This window comes from Ostrinia nubilalis, chromosome 24 (genome assembly GCF_963855985.1).
Source record: "Ostrinia nubilalis chromosome 24, ilOstNubi1.1, whole genome shotgun sequence".
NCBI classification, from domain to species: domain Eukaryota; kingdom Metazoa; phylum Arthropoda; class Insecta; order Lepidoptera; family Crambidae; genus Ostrinia; species Ostrinia nubilalis.
The window spans coordinates 10425692-10444119 of record NC_087111.1 but is presented as its reverse complement, the minus strand read 5'-3'; the positions used below and the strand labels follow the sequence as shown (position 1 = coordinate 10444119).

The 18428-nt window shown below is 36.4% G+C and overlaps 1 protein-coding gene across 1 annotated transcript in view; it reads right to left on the bottom strand.

The window, feature by feature from the left end:
- LOC135083966 (homeotic protein empty spiracles-like) overlaps positions 1-2047 on the bottom strand; it is a 46478-nt gene extending 44431 nt beyond the window's left edge. The window contains exon 1 of the mRNA XM_063978729.1: positions 1491-2047. Within this exon, the coding sequence (XP_063834799.1) occupies positions 1491-1941 (451 nt within the window). The 5' untranslated portion in view covers positions 1942-2047. The remainder of the gene's footprint in view (positions 1-1490) is intronic.
- Between the last annotated feature and the right edge of the window lie 16381 nt (positions 2048-18428).

Here is an 18428-nt window from a genome sequence, read left to right as displayed (position 1 = left end):
CTGAATTTTTGAAGATGAAAATAACTTCCAAATAAAAAAAAGATATTTAAAACAGAAGTTTAATTTGTCTAATTGCAACTACTACAATGATTACGCTTATATCGCACCCATGAATCTGTTTAATAACAATCAAGGCATAGGGGTAAGTGCAGTTCAATTGTGGAGGACTGGCTTGGAGTAATTCTGCGAATAATTATATTATGTGTCACTTTGGAAGACGTGATGCGTGTTATGTCTATCTTCAGTACAATTTCTACAAAATTGCTATAAGTCTCTTTTTCAAAATTGTATAAGTTTATAACTATACTTACTGCCCCGGCTACTATAAAATTTCATGGTTTAATATTTAAAAAATATACGGTATCAATGGGACCTAATGTAATTACAAAAATCTCAATAGTACCTATACCTACATTACAGATGTATTCAAAACATAATCACAATAATGAAACTATGTGTGTTTCATAATCTTATCGTCAATATTTGACAACCTAAATTTTTATTCATGAAGATACCCCGAAAAACCAAAAAAACTGGTAGTTTGGCCGAAATTTTATAATTTTATAATGTTACCCTCAAATTAGCTCAAATTATCCAAAGCTGTAGGCTTAAAATATAACAATATCACGCCGATACAAAAACCCCGCACAAAAAATGGTTACGCACCACATCATTAATAAAACATGAACCTAGTTAATAAACCGCTGTTAATAAGAACGAAGAAATATAATTTTGAATGACAGGATATAGGCGTGGATTTTAGAGGTTTTCTCACGGCTCCTTTAGTCCTAATTAACCTGTCAAATATAAATTTAACGTTTAAAGAACTATTTATTTATGCTAAACGACTGCTGATTGACGTCGAATGTTGCCATACAGAATAAATGGTAATCAATCGCAATCAATAATAATAATTTGTCAATCAAATATTGTTGATACAGTCAATGGTTTTCGTCAAGTCGAATTAGGCATTTTTTATGGTCAAGCACGATTTTTTGTGAAATCTAATTACGATTGTCAAAGTGTAAGCTTACTGAATGAGTAATCAAAAGATATTATGACTAATTTTCATAATCATCTTATTAAAATGAAACTTTTAATCTCTGTACATAATTTAATTTATGTAGATGACATTATTGCCTTCAATCACCAAAGGGATTTGAATAAAATTAGATTTTTCGGACAAACTTTTGCCTGCAGCATGAATATTTTTATCTGGCTAAAAATAGATGAAGTAGAATATAAAACACTTTCTATTCTAATAACAAAGTTCTGTTGATGAATTATCATCAAACTGGCAAAAATAATTTATTTTATCGATTTACATTACTGAAACCGTAGAAATTCAAAACAAACCAGAGAGGTTGTTTTTGAAAACAAGTGTAAAAAAATGTTGATCAATTGCATCCTTAGCTTCTAACCCAAAGAATTTGTTTATATCGCATTCGGTATGACTTCGTAATAAGAAAAAAAAAACAATAAAGACTTACCTCCTGGAAACCTATGAGGGAATATCCTTCCATGCCTGTTGATCAGCCAGGGGTATAATTGGTAGGACTCTCGGGGCACCGGCGCCGCGGGGTGTGGAGGGGGATGCGGCGGGAGGGGGGCTCCGAAGCCCTGCTGCTGGTGGGCGAGGGCCGCAGCCAGGGCCGCGCCTTGGAAGTGCGCAAGGAACTGGTGGTGGTGACTCTGAGCGTCCAAATAAGGAAGCCTCTTCAGCTCAGGGGAAGGAAACACCGCCGGCAAAGCGCTCGGCCTCAACAAAGGACGCGGAGACGGACTTCGAGGAGACGCCACCGGAGACGGCGACCCTGGACTCGCCAGCGGCGGCGACGCCTGCTTCGGCCGCTCCGAACCACCAACTATACTGTCTATACTAAATCCTATCTTCGGCTTCGATGGCACCGCCACCACAGGAGTCGGTGCGAGAGGCATCATGCTTTTCACACAACGGGTCCGTCACAAAATTATCACCAAATCTCAGAAGCACATGTTACACAGAGCACAATCCATCGTGACGCGAGCGCGCGGTACAAACGCCGTGGTGGCGCGCGGCCGAATGAGCCCTCCGCTCGCGCTCGCCGCCCGATCGCGCAGAAAAAAAAACGACTAACATGGACGCCCGCGCGCTGATTGGCCGACCGGCGCCGATGGGTGTCGACGCACACCCGAGCGTGAACTCTTTATTTTGAAGTCTGCGTCGCGATTGGGCGAAAGGCGTGTTGAGGTGTTATTTGAATTAGGAACGCTTTTCGAGTGGGCGGTTCGAGTTAAGAGCTTGTGATTTAACCGGCCAGATGGAGGGTCGCGAGATTTGTCGTGCGCGTTGGGGAGGTTCGCTCTCTGAATTTAGTTGGTTATGATTCAATTAAGGAGCGGATTGGGTATTCGCGGTTCTTTGCTCGTTTTGCCGTCGGCGAGCGCGCGCCTCCGCTCCGTAACACTTTTTAATTAACTCGAATGCTTTATTAGCGTTAATGTCCCGAGATACAGCGTCACAATTAATCGCTCTCGTTACAAATCTCGCGGTAGTTCACAATAATTGTCGTTATCAACAACCGCCGGTTGGCGAATTGTTTTCTTATGTTGTTGAATTAAATTTTAATGTAACCCGATAAGGTTTGAATTTCACGCAAATTTTACGCCATTACAAACTAAACAGTGTTTGGTAAATAGTTTGATTTTTTAATTAAAATTACCACGGTTTGTAATCTGGGAGAAGTGATTGATTTTTGTTTGGAAACATTTTCGTGTCTGATTTAAAAATAATTTATACCAACTTATTTTAAATTAACTGGTCGATTGGAGGTAGGTATGATTAAAATAAATGAGAAATGGCAACGCGAAAAGTAAACGAATAATTTTTAATTACTTTCCACGTTTTTTGTCTTCATTTGGCGCTGGTACATTCATTATTATTGATATATAAATACGATCGAGTTCTCATTACCACCTTTAAAATTATAAAAGCCTCAAATGCTTCCTGCTGTTTAATTAGACAATGTTTACTTTTCTCTACTATTACTGTGTTATATTTATAATAATTGTTTCTTGCAATAATGAAAATATATTGCCTGTCGTTCGATTGTATTAACGTTGCTGAAATTTTCCTTCTTCACGTTTCTAATCTTCAACTAAGATTGAAACTAAGAGATCTAATAAGATAATCTACTGTCCAGTTCTTAATAATAAGTGGCAATAAGCAGACATTTATTCGATAAACATCAAGCATCTAACGATCAGAATCACAGATCAAACGAATGATACAATATTAATTATTATAAATTGAAAACTACGTAACGTAAATGCGCCTATTACCGCCAGTTTAAGCTGACTTCGGATAAACGTTAGAAAATTAGATATAAGACGTGGTGATAGAAAAGACACTTTAATTTATTTATAACAATAATGAAGTAATCTTTAAATTCAAGTAGTAACAATGAGTATTCAATCACACAATAATTAATAAATAGCAATTTAATCTGAAAAAGCAGTTGTTTCTATTACCGACCTATAGACGAGGTGTGTTTCTATTAACGTTTTTTCTGTTTCTATTACCGACCGCTAAGAATATTGCTCTTCAATTGGGTATATCCCAAGAGGCACGGGTTCGATTCCCGCTCAGAGGCTCGGGAACCACTTGATTTTTTCAAGTTAAATTTGTTTTGCTTTTAGTTTTAGTTTAATTTGTTTTTTTTTTCAAGTTAATTTTTTTTATTATTAAAAGAGAAAAGGCACGCTTCTCGAAAATAAATAAATACTCAAGCAGATATAGTAGAATCATAAATTCCTCTATTATACTCGATTACGCGGAACCCGGTGTTCTAGTGAGTAGTGGGGGTCATTATTTAAACTATATTTGAGCTTTAATAAAAAATAATTTTCATTTAATATTTTATATTTTATTTTTATTTTTAATTAAAGACTATAATTTTAAATTAGTTTTTGACTTATGATTTTGATTTTAACTGTGTATAATTGTAATTTTGTATTTTAATTTAAACTATGGATAATTGGACACTATCTGTATAATTATTTTAAAATATTTTTTTATTATTCAAAATATCTTAAAAAGTTACATAGTAGTTGTAATAACGCATGATTGGTTTGGTGTCATGTCATAAATGTTAGTTATATACAAAATACAGGCTTATAAGTCTTCGCAGGTGGCGTTATAGTTATGAGGCGGTAATAGAATTAAGTATCAATATTACTTTATTCTATTAGCGACCGTAAAAAAAATCAGCAACCAGCTAAAATATCTACTTTAATGAAGACGTGATCAGTAAAGTATCATTTTTATTAGGTTTATTTTATATCAAATAGGTACTAATTAGAATTTAACAGGTTTTTATAAAATCTATTGTCATACATTATTAGAGATATTCTTTAATGTTCATTGCAGTTTTATGCCAAACCTATGACAATTAACGTATGGCGTTAATTGATTTAATTATGTGAAATATTCTCATGAATCGATCAAGACAACAAAATGGAGGTTAAATGCGTAATTAAAGATATAAATACTAAAATAAAAAACTTTATCAAAATTCTAACAACGCCATGGGTCGTTATTAGAAACCAAATTATGAAAAGTGTTTCTATTACCGCCCTTATTTAAAATTGTATTTAAGCAACAAAAATACAGCGAGAGGGCTGTATTGAGAATTTAATAAGGAAACTAAAGTACGAATTAATATTGTTATGCAAAAACATGTTGGTATACTCATTTTAAATGTGTTAAAATTGCTAATTAATAACAAGGTGCACCTTAAGTAGCTGGGAGCGCGTCAGTATGAAAAGTGCGTCCGTTGCGGGCGCGTCCCATTTAATGTCAAATAACTCCGTTTACTGGTTATTTACGAACACAAACTTTAATCGTCTTGATAGTCAATAAATATATCTAGATATTTTTTAGGTAACGTGTTTTCTGGAACCTGTTATTATGTCTTTTATGAAAGAAAGAAAAATAGGGCGGTAATAGAATACAAATTTTGGGGGTTCGTTAATAGGCGCACTTACGTTAGGTAGAGAAACAAGGGATTTTTTTATAAAACCAATGAAAATATGACAACCGAAATGTCATTTCACTTCTCCAATGCGCCCAAATTAATATGATTTGGTAGAGAGAGTTTATTCTAATTTCTAAAATTTATTGAAAACTCTTTAAAATAGAGAAACACGGGTTGAGACCCATGTTTCTCTATTTTAGTTGAAATGGAACGCAGAACGCAATCCATGGGCATAAGGAAAAATATTGAAAAGGCCAGTTTTTAATACAAAGCGCTTATTTGTCACCAAAATCTTCCAGTTTAGAAATTGAGTTGTTGTAAGACAGTAATAGTTATGGTTTTTTAGACTCGTATGTACCTAATTAATAAGTTTGTAACCTACCTACATAATTATTACAAAAAATGTTCATACAAAAAACTTATAAAACTCATTTATTTCTGCAAATAGGCTTTAAAAAAGCACTTTTACACGTCCCAGTATTAACCCTACCACTGCTTCAGGACAATAAATGGACCAGTTCTGAGAAGAAGCAGCGCAAGAAACTCAGTCACTCTTGTCAGCGTCTTTTTCAAAGGGTTAAGTACACACTTTAAAATATACATAGTTATAAATATTTATGCGAGCTAGGCAGTTATCCGGCTGAGTGTCCTAGTCGGATTAATGTTTACTAGGTATAAATAATACAGAATTTGGAGATTGGAGAGTTGGAAATAAATGTATTATCCTGAAGCACTGGTAGAGCTAAAGTAATACAGAGACGTGTGAAAGCGCTTTATAAAGCCTATTTGCAGAACTTATGGCTCGTGGCACAGATTTTCAGAAAAGAGGGAAAATGCATATCTATCGTAAGCATCAATGGTAAATCTACAATTGGCCAGTTATACCTACACCTTACTTAGTTCGTATTTCGCACTCTGACCCTAATCCTCAAAACACACCCTTTGCAGTACCTACTTATAGGTACGAAGGTAACTCAGTTTGTCTGTTACGACGTGTAAACCGCTGAATCTATTTTGATTAATTTTGATAGACACTTTACTAAAAGGTTAAGATTAAACTAGCTTTCCGCCCGCGGCTTCGCCCGCGTGGAATTTTGTCTGTCACAGAAAAACTTTATCGCGCGCGTCCCTGTTTCAAAAACCGGGATAAAAACTATCCTATGTTCTTTCCCGGGACTCAAACTATCTCTATGCCAAATTTCATCAAAATCGGTTGCGAGGTTTAAGCGGGAAAGCGTAACAGACAGACAGACAGACAGACAGACAGACAGAGTTACTTTCGCATTTATAATATTAGTTGGGATTTGCAGAACTTATGGCTCGTGGCACAGATTTTCAGAAAAGAGGGAAAATGCATATCTATCGTAAGCATCAATGGTAAATCTACAATTGGCCAGTTATACCTACACCTTACTTAGTTCGTATTTCGCACTCTGACCCTAATCCTCAAAACACACCCTTTGCAGTAACTACATAACATATACCTACTCGTAGGTACGAATGTAACTCAGTTTGTCTGTTACGACGAACCGCTGAATCTATTTTGATTAAATTTGATAGATGTAATAAAAACTACCCTTTACTAAAAGGGTTATATTCGTTGTATTAAATAGTTGTAATCTGCTGTAATCACCACCACTGCTGCTGCTGCTGTCCACTGACAAGGTGGACCGACGACATCATAAAGGTAGCAGGAAGGCGCTGGACGCAAGCCGCTACCAACCGGGCAACATGGAAAGCATTGGGGAGGACTATGTTCAGCAGTGGACGTCCTATGGCTGAGATGATGATAATGATGATGATGAATCTGCTGTAAATCTGCTGACGGATCTACAAGCTCAAACTACTGAACAGATTGCGCTGAAGGCACGCAGATAGTTTTTATGCATCCTTTGTAAAATCATTTTTCAAAATTCACGCATTAAACGGAGACTATTCCTCGTCTCTTAACTCCTGTATAGCTAGAATCTACAGTATAACCACCAATAAATAATTATCCACAGAGTTTACATTGACAAAAGATTTTTTGTAACAAATTCAAACTCTTTACCGGTATGTGGACTTTCAGCACTATACACGCCCTAAATACAGCAAGTTGTCTTAGCACTTTGGCACATACCTATCGACTATTAACTGACAGAAACGCTACAGGCAAAGCCGCAGGCCGAAGCTAGTCTCACCACACCACGACTCGTGAGTTCATTTGAATACGAGAGTGGTATCCTCCATAATCCTCCGAGGTGTGGGCACGGCAAACGGTGGGTAATTTGCCCACTTAGCGGCTACGGGTAATGGTGGGTTAAAATAAATATGGTGGAGGTGCTTTATTTGATGTAGCTAAAATAGTGAGCAATTTTTAGCGAGTAAAAAGTGAGCGTCTGCTCACTTTTTACATGGACTATATTGGTTGTAGCGTTGGACTCTCTCGGTCCAAAAATCCTGAGTTCGAGTCACCAAATTAGGTTCCTACAGCACAATTAATCCTTATACTAGTAGTCTGCTAAAGATGACAATAAAATGAAACAGCAATCCTTGGGAGTAGGACTGCTTTGTGTGATTTGTATTTAAATAAAATAAATGGACTTAGTTATGTGCTCTTTCAAATTAGAGCCGGACGTAAATCGCACTTGGAAAATTGTATATCAGCTGCGTTGGAATAAGAATGACAATTATCAACAGTTTTGTGAATGTGCGGTCTTGCAAACGGCCTAAACACGTCTAATTTGAAAGCCCTATCATAGTTTTTCCTTGAAGGAATTAGATACAATGGAGTCAATTGATTAAAGTCTGTCTGACCTTCTTTCATCCTAAACTCATTCCCCCTTTACAAAAGTTTGTTTTACCAAAACCACCGGTCGAGACTCGCTCGTCAAATTCTTATTTGAATACACAATCGCTTGGTAGTAGCGCTATGACGCCTGCGAGGTGTGGGCATCGTGGCATGATTGGTTAATCTTGAAAACGTACATAACCTGTGGCAATAGAAACCAGCAGTTTTTTAATAAAGTGAAATGAAAATCGTCTCAAATGCCTACATTGTTTCGGTCCTTTTTACAAAACAGAGCTCAAAACTCAGTTCATTCTCAGTCACAGAGTGTGTTATCTGATTATAAATGTATGTGCCAACCAAATAAACGTTTTTCTTTCTTTCTTGTTTCTTGGTCTAAATCTTAACATTCAACCGATCTAAAGCCTGAAGTCTTGGCTTCTTTCTGTAGCACAGACCTCATCCCTAACATTATTATTCTTTCCAATTTTCTTTGTAGTACTGAAAACCAAAGAGTTCCTAGTTTAGTTCTACATTTTTTTTTTGTTATTTTTATATCAATTTTATGTAAGTCCAATTCCAATATGTAAGTCCAGTTCCAATAAATACCTGCAATCATTGTCAATTTAATAAAACAAAATACATAAAGTCTAACACCCTCCTCCTTTTTTGAAGTCTGTTATAAATTAAAAAAGATAGAAAAATTGCCAGTTTCGTTTGGTAACGGATCATACCTGTAATCAGTAACAATAACTGCGGTCACGTATAGAGACTAACTCGAGGCTTGTAGAATCAGGGGTGAAAAGAGTTTTGTAATGTAGGTACTAACTTCAGGTTGTAAAATCTAGGATTTAATTAAATGTTCACTAAAAAATTTATGTGAACCGACGACCTCAAAAAGGTAGCAGGAAGCGCTGGATTCTTATGTTCAGCAGTGGACGTCCTGTGGCTGAATTGATGATGATGAAAATTTGGAGAGCACTGACTTGGTAGTCAGTCTATAAAAAAATGGAGTTTTTTATCTCACACAGTGACACAAAATCATTATGTAGCACAATTACCTACATGGTTCAGGTTTGAACCATGTAGGTAATTTTTCTGTCGATTAAATTAAAAAATACATATTTTAAATTTTTTCCTGGAATTCAGTCTAAAATAAACTGAAATTCAGTAAAAGCACAAAAACTAATATAATTAACAGTTAGTTGCAAGAGTTTTAGCCCTACGGATTAAATATTTTTTCAGCAATACCTTCATGAAAAATGATGTGCTACTAGGTTTCTTACTAAACTAAGTTTTTAACCTAAATAAAACATTACACTTCATGTAGAACACCTAATGTAATCGATACCAGTTTAAATACATAATTATATCTTTATTTTCCACCTACTTGTAGTTTAACTTCTAAAATAAAAATCCGCAATGGTTACAAAACGTATTTCTTGTCTCAACTCCACAAGCTTGCGTACTACTAACGCCATCTAGTATATATTTTTAGAACTAATCATACCTTTCAGGCGGTTTTGGTTTATCTTTGCGTTTGCAGTTACTTTACATCTTTATAAGGCTAATTTTATTTATGATAATGAAGAAAAATAGAATAGAATTCCACCATATTAGAGTTTTTTCGGGAGATTGACTTACCTAAGTGTGCTGAGGCTCTACGTTAGTGGGTTGACTGTACGGTACCTAATGATTCCTACTTAGATGAGATTTTCAGATACTGATGAATATACTTTGTAATTGATGAACTTTTATTAAATACAAATAAATGTAGCCGTGTAGTTTTTAGCCCCACTCTACCCATGAAAGTCGTAAGAGCTGACTAACGCCCGTATTCTCAAACATAACTATGACTTCTCACAGTGCACGTGGACGCACAGGGTGACACACGAACCAATCACAGAGCTCTATTCAACGCTGTGCGTTCGATTTGTTACTTCACTTAAGCAAGCATCGTTGTGAATACGGGCGTAAGAAGATATACGATCATCAGGCCTCCCCAACCCTGTCTAACCAAGTTTGGCCAGCGATGCGAGTTAATGTACAACTCCACACTAAAAGCCAGAGGCGTGGCCTTCGTCACCGAGGGTCTCGGGTTAAACTGACACCCGTATTCACAAACGATGCTTGCTTAAATGAAGCAGCAACGCTATGCGAAGTCGAACGCACATCGTTGACTAGAGCTCTGTGATTGGTTCGTGTGTAACACTCCGCTACTCAAGTATTGTCTATGAGAGGACCCTGTGCGTCCATGCGCACTGTGAGACCAAGAATGTTTGTGAGTGTGGGTCACATTGCAATGGCGACAAGGTGGCACTGCTCAGAAGGTAAACATTTTTTCTTTTCGAAAGTTAACTAAGTTCTACTTTGTTGTTATTAGCTACTGTTATGTCTTTGAGTGATTTCCATTGTAATAATGTTTCTCTCTTTCAATAACACCGATAAGTTATCGCATTTGTAATTGTTTACCCCAGGTGTTTTCTCTCCAAACATTCTGCCTTCATTAATATTGTTATTACGGGCAAAAATACAGCATTGGAGGCGAACTATTAAAAGTGTATTTAAAGCTAAACACGGCCACCCACCGCTCGCGGAACACCGCATTACTATTTAATGGTGCGTTGCGATTCCGATTCAAGGGGTGGGGGCTGAAAAATATCGATATCGATAGAAGAATGCAACATCGATAGTCTGAGTTTACTATTCACAGGGCACATAGTACGCAGAACTGACGGCCGATGGGGCAGCAAGGTTCTTGAGTGGAGGCCGCGTACCGGAAAACGCAACGTGGTCCACCCACAAGATGGACCGGCGGCATCATAAAGGTAGCAGGGAGACGCTGGACGCAGGCCGCTACCAACCGGGCAACATGGAAAGCATTGGGAGAGGCCTATGTTCAGCAATGGACGTCCTGTGACTGAAATGATGATGATGATTGTTGTTGTTGTTCTCTGTTGATCCTCACTAGAAGGGACAAATTAACGTCTATCAAGCACAATTTGTAAAACTTAATCATCATTTCAGCCTACGGTAATCCTTCTGACCGTAGAGAACGCCATGAAATACAAACAATAACTACTAGCTGGCATCAAAGTTAGCCAATTCCCCTCAAAATATTCGGAAAGCAAGTTCCACATACTTTTGAGCTGTGGGGGACGTGATTAAAGCTTTGTCCTAGAAACTGGCTCTTGTTAAATTACAATTTAATATCGTCTAGGTAATAATAAATCTTATCAATTCTATGGCAAAGGACAGAATACTTAATACCTAAAAGTACACGACATCGCATCCAACTAAACATTGTGGCATCTTGTATTGTAATACTTAGAGCCGATTTTGCAACAAAACTCAACTGCTACTCTTCCATCGACATCGATATGCCGCACACGCACGTCCCTATCGGAATCAATCATAAAAATGTCATTGTAGAACAATGGCGGCGGGTGGGCGACGCGGGCGGTCGCGGGTTCGACTCCCGATCGCGCGGATTGTCGGTAATTGCGCTATTAATCGATATTACCACATCCCTATTTGTTGGAGGATAGACAAACAGCTCTGTTGGACACCCTCTTGACACATTAGCTAAGATTATGTCCCGTGATCTAGTTCAGTGTTACGCAAACGGTGTACCGCGGCACACTGGTGTACCGTGGCATCATTAGATGGTGTGCCTCGGAAAAATAAGATTATCTTATAAACGTATTTTTAGTAAGTAAGTAATTATGGGTAAGATTAATAGAGGTAATTACTTAAAAATAGATTTTTCATGTGTGCTTTATCTCCAAAAAATTTCCTTTTCTTAGGTGTACCTTGAACACAAACATTTTGCGGAACACTGATCTATAGTTGGTAGAGAGTTTTTCGACTTGTCTATACAAGGTAGGTACGATTCATAAGTTCAACATACAATTGTGTGATTGATACCCGTTTTCACTGTCATACCTACTCCTAAAGTATTATACCTAAGCATTTATTAAACCCTTAACAAACATTAGTTTATTTTTGTATCTGTTGTCTTGTACCCATAGGCAAGCTTTGCTTAGTTTGGGACTGGATGGTGCAGTGTAAAATGTCCAAGAATATTTTTTTAAACACCTTTGCAGAAAGAAGCAGTTAAATACAAAGTGACACTATTCTTTAATTCTACTAGTACATTATCAACCCAAATCTTTTCAACATATACAGTCAGCGTCAAATAGTTCATGACACTCAAAGTAGCCAAAAAGTTCGCAACACTTCTTTGTTCCAATGAGGGCTATCGTTTTTATACTTAACAGTTGGCACCCCTGGCGATTGACAGGACCTTACTCTACAGTGGCGCCATCTTGATGAGTGCAAATGCGATAGTCTTCCTACCACTTTAGCGCTCACCAGTTGGTGCCACTGTCTTCGCTACTAGCAAGTGACAGGACCTTACTCTACAGTGGCGCTAACTGGTGAGCGCTAAAACGATAGCCCTCATTGGAATAAGGTTGTGTTGTCAACTTTTTTGACACTTTGGGTGTCATGAACTATTGACGTTGACTACACACTATTTCTTAAACCCGTATTCACAAACAAAGCTTGCTTAAGTGAAGTAGAAAATCGATCGCACAGCGTTGAATAGAGCTCTGTGATTGGTTCATGTGTCACACTGTGCGTCCACGCGTACTGTGAGACCTCATAGTAATGTTTGTGAATACGGGCATTAGTTTCTTAGCTGTAAATCGCACAAGCATGCCACATTATCAACTAAGGCTGGGTTGCACCATCTTACTTTAACTTTGACAAACGTCAAAAACCTGTCAAACTCCATACAAAAAGCACCGGTTATCGTTATAGTTACCGTTAAAGTTAGGTGGTGCACCTCAGCCTAAGTTATCAACCTAATCTATGTACACTGATTCTACACGTAAAGGCTTATCTGTCCGACCACTCACGCCCCAATTAATACAACTACCCTCGCGATAGCGGCACTAAACACTCCACAAAACGAAGCTTATCTACCGTCTGGTTCTAATAGTGCAGACGCGATTAACCTTGGTACTGAAAAGTTACTGTCTATGGTTGGTAGCATAGACTTTGGAATGTAAAGAGGCAAAGTAATGTCAAGGTTTGATGTCATCAAAACTTGAATTTCTTTTTCTGGGTTTAGAACGAAAGATCTCTACTATAGAGGTACCTAAGGTTTGTATGGTGTATGACTGGTAGGGTAGCCGTAGACTTAGGAATATAAAGGGGCAGCAAGGGTTTAGAACTGAGGTAACTCTAGATAAAAGAATCGAAATTAGTTAAGCTTCTCTAGATAGAGATAAGATTTAAAGAGTCTATGGGAAGAGCATGTCATGTTTTAATGACAATTGCAGTTAGCCTTTTGAAATCATAATTTGCCATTAAGCTAGTAACTTATTCAAATATTCTTAATAAATTAAATAGAAAATACAATGAAAATAAATGCTCCTATCGAATCTTGCCCCTATCAAGATTCGAACTTGCAACTACTAATGTAGGTATGTATGTATTCTGGTAGGTACGTGAACCACCGAGTCATATAGACGTTAAACTAACATTTAACTGTTCTATTAATATGTAGCTTAATAAAGCCATAATATACCGCTCACGCAACAAAATGTGACTACAGCAATTTACCTGTAACCTGCATACTATCACAAAAAGGATCGCACTGTATAACATCGCATCTTTCATTCAGTACAAATTGATTACAAAATTATACCATGAATATACAGTCAACACATCAACCTAAACGTTTATCTTAAGAACTTTGTAATAGGAGCGATTTTACGACAAAAGCTTTTTGTCGGATGTGTACGAAGAACTGTACATTTGCAAGCCCCAACTGTTGACAGGTGGGTTGAAAAATTAAAATGGCGACCACATATGTAATTAATAAGCAAGCAAGCATGTCACCGCAATTGAAAATATTGGAGAGATTAATTGTCATTGATAGTGTACCATGGGTCTTTTAGCTTTATAGTATTTAGGTCAAGTATTGAAACAGAAGGATTTAGGTTAGTTTTCAGGTGGGACATGTAAATTAAAAATTCATAAGTTAAGTAACTTACACCCGTATTCACACACGATGCTTGCTTAAGTGAAGCAGCAAATCAAACGCACAGCGTTGAATAGAGCTCTGTGATTGGTCCGTGTGTCACCCTGTCTGTCCACGCGCACTGTGAGTACCTCATAGTAATGTTTTTAAATACGGGCGTTAGCTTTAGTTCACTATCTTGGAACAGAAGGTTTTGGGTTCGTTTTTAGGTGGGGCACATACATTGAAAATTCATCTTAGTTAATTCATTTAAGACTTAAATCGACTGCACGAACAAGCGTAACCAGAAAAGTAGTAAAGATTTCGTACTACAGTGGTCATATTTTGTAAATAGCGATAACGTTAGACAAATCAATTTTCTGATAGGTTTTGGCAACTGACACATTTATTAATTTTAGTAATTTTTAACGCAAACTTTAAAGCCTAAAGCTAAAGAAAGATTGTGACACTTCATGGCCTATCAGTTTATTAAAGCTTAAAGTTATCTTTTAAGCCTTGAACTTTTTGAACAAAATACTAAAATGTTACTAGACATGTCACAACTTTAAGATTATTAACAACGAACGCAACTAACTAAGTTTAGGGTTCCGTAACCAAGGGTGCTAAACTGAACCCTATTTCTAACACTGTCTATCAGTCCTTCTATCATGAGCTTCAATTTTTTCAGTGAATTCGTGTAGTACATTCGCTCCAATTCTTATTGAAGTGAACTGAACTACTAAATTTTTTTAAAATAGTAATGTGCAACTCATTCTAATATTATGTTTATCTAATTTATAGCGACACAGGCTTGTTGCCTGTAAATTACGACAAGTCTATTAAGATATAAAATGAAAATTGTATTTTATTAAAGCCTCAGGCTATGAGGCGAATAACTACGACACCTGCCGTGTTTATTTTATCTATTAACAAAACAATACAAAAATTGTAATTAAATACTGAAGTCAGTATCAATTAACCTACCCTCTTTTTGCAGCTGGTCTAAGTTCCAACCTTAATGTGGCGCTTATATTGTGCTAATAGTGTCCCTCTAGGTCATCTCTGAGTACCTATGCTATGTAAAAATGTAGAAAGAGACACTTTATTTTATATTACTTAGTAGCCGACTCCACACCTGTACCCGAAGCACGAATATCATTCTCATTATGGTATGGTAGGTAAGTAGGTAATAAGTTTTTTTGTATGAAAACAAAACAGCGTCGCTATGGTTGAATAGAATTTCAGGAGTTATTCATGCTCAGGGTATTGGCGTCGTCTTTTAGTGTCGTTTCAGAAGATCCGAAATCTGAAACGACTCTCAAGCATTAATTTAAGAATTGATTCAATCGTGTGTACCAACCCTATGCCTTAGTTTCAACCGTGTTCATAATACAGGCCTTTAGCAGACCTCAGATATTTTCTCAGCCAGGATGAACAGAACCCAAAAATGTCGAAATAACCGTCTCCCAGTCCGTTTCGTTACCAAAGCAACTCTAATAACAACTATATGAGCGAACAAAGCCTCATTATGGGGCCGGCCCGAGGCCACGTATAAATAACCCGACATCCCCCGACTTATTTCTGTTTGTTAATTCCTTTAATTACTCTTCGGCGCTCCGAAACCGTCAATTATGCTTTGAAAAATAAACAAACAAATGCCACAATACCAGTTCTAACTACTTATTCTTAATTACTTATAACTAAGACGTAACTCAACCGCTGAAAGTAGGTATTTAGTGGACTTATCTTTTAACTAAGGACGTTGATGAATTGCTGCGTGAAACGAAACGTTAGTTTTTTTTAATGGCCGCCGGCTTTGAGCTCCGCTGTTCGGCCAAAGCATGTAATTAGCTGTTATAAAAAGTTTAGGTAATTAATTGTACTGCACTGTACGCCCAAGTGATGGTTTGTGTTAAATTGATATTTATTGTTGACATTTCGTGCCGTGAGCGCGTCTCGTAATAATTGTAGTTAATTTTTATTCATTGCACTTTATTTTCAAAAGTGGGTAAAGGAATTTTTGTTGCAATTAAAATGATTCGAATCTATGTCTGGCTGTAGCGAGCTTGTGGTGTAGATAACTCGAATTAATTGATGTATTTTTTAATTAATTGGAAAGTGTAGTAAAAGTTTCAGGATAATTGTTTTAAGCGGTTGTAAATCGAGGCTTAATCAATTATTCAGTGATCGATTTATGACGTAAGAGTAGAACGAAGTTTGATTTACGAGTTCAAAAATGTTAGCCCATAATTATCTACCAAGGTTCTTTTGTAGGGTTACAATTAATGCGCCCATGCCTTACCTACATCTGATCCGAATCCTGTCTGAATTAAAATTTGTATTATCCGAAAATTTTCAGCATTTTCCCCCGAACCCACATCTTTTCGGTGTCAGGAAATGTCACTATTTCAAAAAAACACTATTTGAGATTAGACTCAAACGAGTTCACTGCTCAATATAGCTATTAAACTTACGCTAGTTTGTCGCCTTTATCATATACAGGGTGATCAAACAAAGAGGATTGACTACACTCCTCAAATGCAAAAACTTTTCCAAGAGACGGAGTTCAAATCTCCTAAAAAAAAGTAGTAGTGCACTCTTTTTTTAAATGTAAGTAGGTACCTAATTAAAACTTAAAAAGAAACATTGGCTAAAAGATTAAATTAAATCACGCAAATCAGAAAAAAATATTTATGATTGTACGCATCGCGATTATACAGTCTCCATACCGATAAATCACCTAATAACATAAGTTTACGCGTGGCTGAACCACGAAGTGGTGCGTTTAAAATTTAAGCCACATTAATTACAACAAAAGGCAATCAGAACGACTAAAGCCGTTGTTATAAGCTTATTTGTTTGAATTGCTAATTAATGCGCGCGCGATGGCCGCCACTCACGCTATGCTCACAATAAATGACCCCTAAGGGCTGGTGGACACAATACTTTTTGGCGACTGAAATTTTTGGGGCATACATTAAGTAGTACCAATTTTACCATTTTCCCCGACGAACTTAAACCGAATGGAAATGAAAATGAAACGGAATTCCTCCATTCGGAGGAAAATGGGAAATAATCTCAATTTTTACTAAGCCAAAAACGTCCAACCACAGATAATTACTTCGTTTTTCAGCCAAATGACGTCCACTGCTGGACAAAGGCCTTCCCTAAGGATTTCCATAACGACCGGTCCTGCGGTGCCCGCATCCAGGTTCTTCCCGCGACCTTCACCAGATCTTCGATCCACCTATTAGTGGAAGGCTTCAATACAATAGAAAAACATGAATTTCCAAAACTAAGAGGAAACACGATACACAAATTCGTTAGCCGATACAAAAATATTAAAGTAAGTCTACTACGGTCCTAGTAATTGGTTATTGTTTCTTTGTCTCCACATTGATGCTATACTTAATAGCCGCAATAATTAGTGAGCAGTGGGTGGGCGGCCTTATGTGATCAATTAAAGACAATAGATTATTAATTATTAGGTTATCATTAATAGATTAGGGTGTTCACAAACACTATTAATATTTATTATAGGACAAATTTCATGAAACGCATGTATTTTTTTATAAGCAACTTTAAATATCTGCTCTGAAAGATAATAAATTAAAGTCCGATTTTTAATTCGACGGAATTCTGACAGCTGTCATTTTTTGACAATTCAGATGTAATCAGCCTTTTTTGCTTTGAATTATTAATAAATAATATGAAATGAAATTTCATCAAGTACAACTTACAAGAATGAACTATCGTTTGTTTTGTGAATTCAATGTACACTAATCATTATGTACATTTTAGAGATTAAATAGAAAAAAACGTGTTTTTAACACAGTAAAACAACATATTATCATAAACGAAAATATGTATTGATCATCAATCATCATTATCGTCATCATAATCAACTTGGATTATAAAATTGGCATCTTGTTAAATTGGTTATTTTATGAAGCTAAGATTTTATTAATAAAAGGATTTTCATAAAAAAGGTTTGTAACCCATGGATTATTGACCAGGGAGTCCAGTAATAGAAAAATAATTTCCCAATTTTTTTTGTAACTTCAAAAATATGATAATAAAAATTCAAATAACCATTTTGAAATGATCAGTACATTTTTAAGCCCTAGTTTTTCAAGTGAAACCTTAAATTCAAGAAAGGATTATTTTTTAATTTGTGAAAATGCTCTCCATTCATAATGGGAATGTTTCAATGTTGGCAACACTTCTGAAATGTCAAAATTCCGTCGAATTAAAAATCAGAGTATAGATTAATGTTATTCTTTCTTGTAACTAGTGCAATACTGTGTACCAGCACCAGCCCTGCTGGAGACCTTGTGCTTTTTACGCAATAAGAGCCATCTGTTATTTGTATCGAAAACTAAAAGCATGCAAATGTCTCAAGACTTTTTTTTATAAAGGGTCAATTATTTTTCTTCTGCGACTGAAGCATTTATTATTTATTTTGTAATTTAAATTATTTATAAAGATTCAAACTTTTCGCAATTTTAAGGGACATTAATTATTTTATTTATTTCCAAAGATAAATTGGTTTTTAGAACGAAACGCTAAATGAATGAATGTGTGTTGTCATTTTTTGTCAACTTGTCAAAACTTC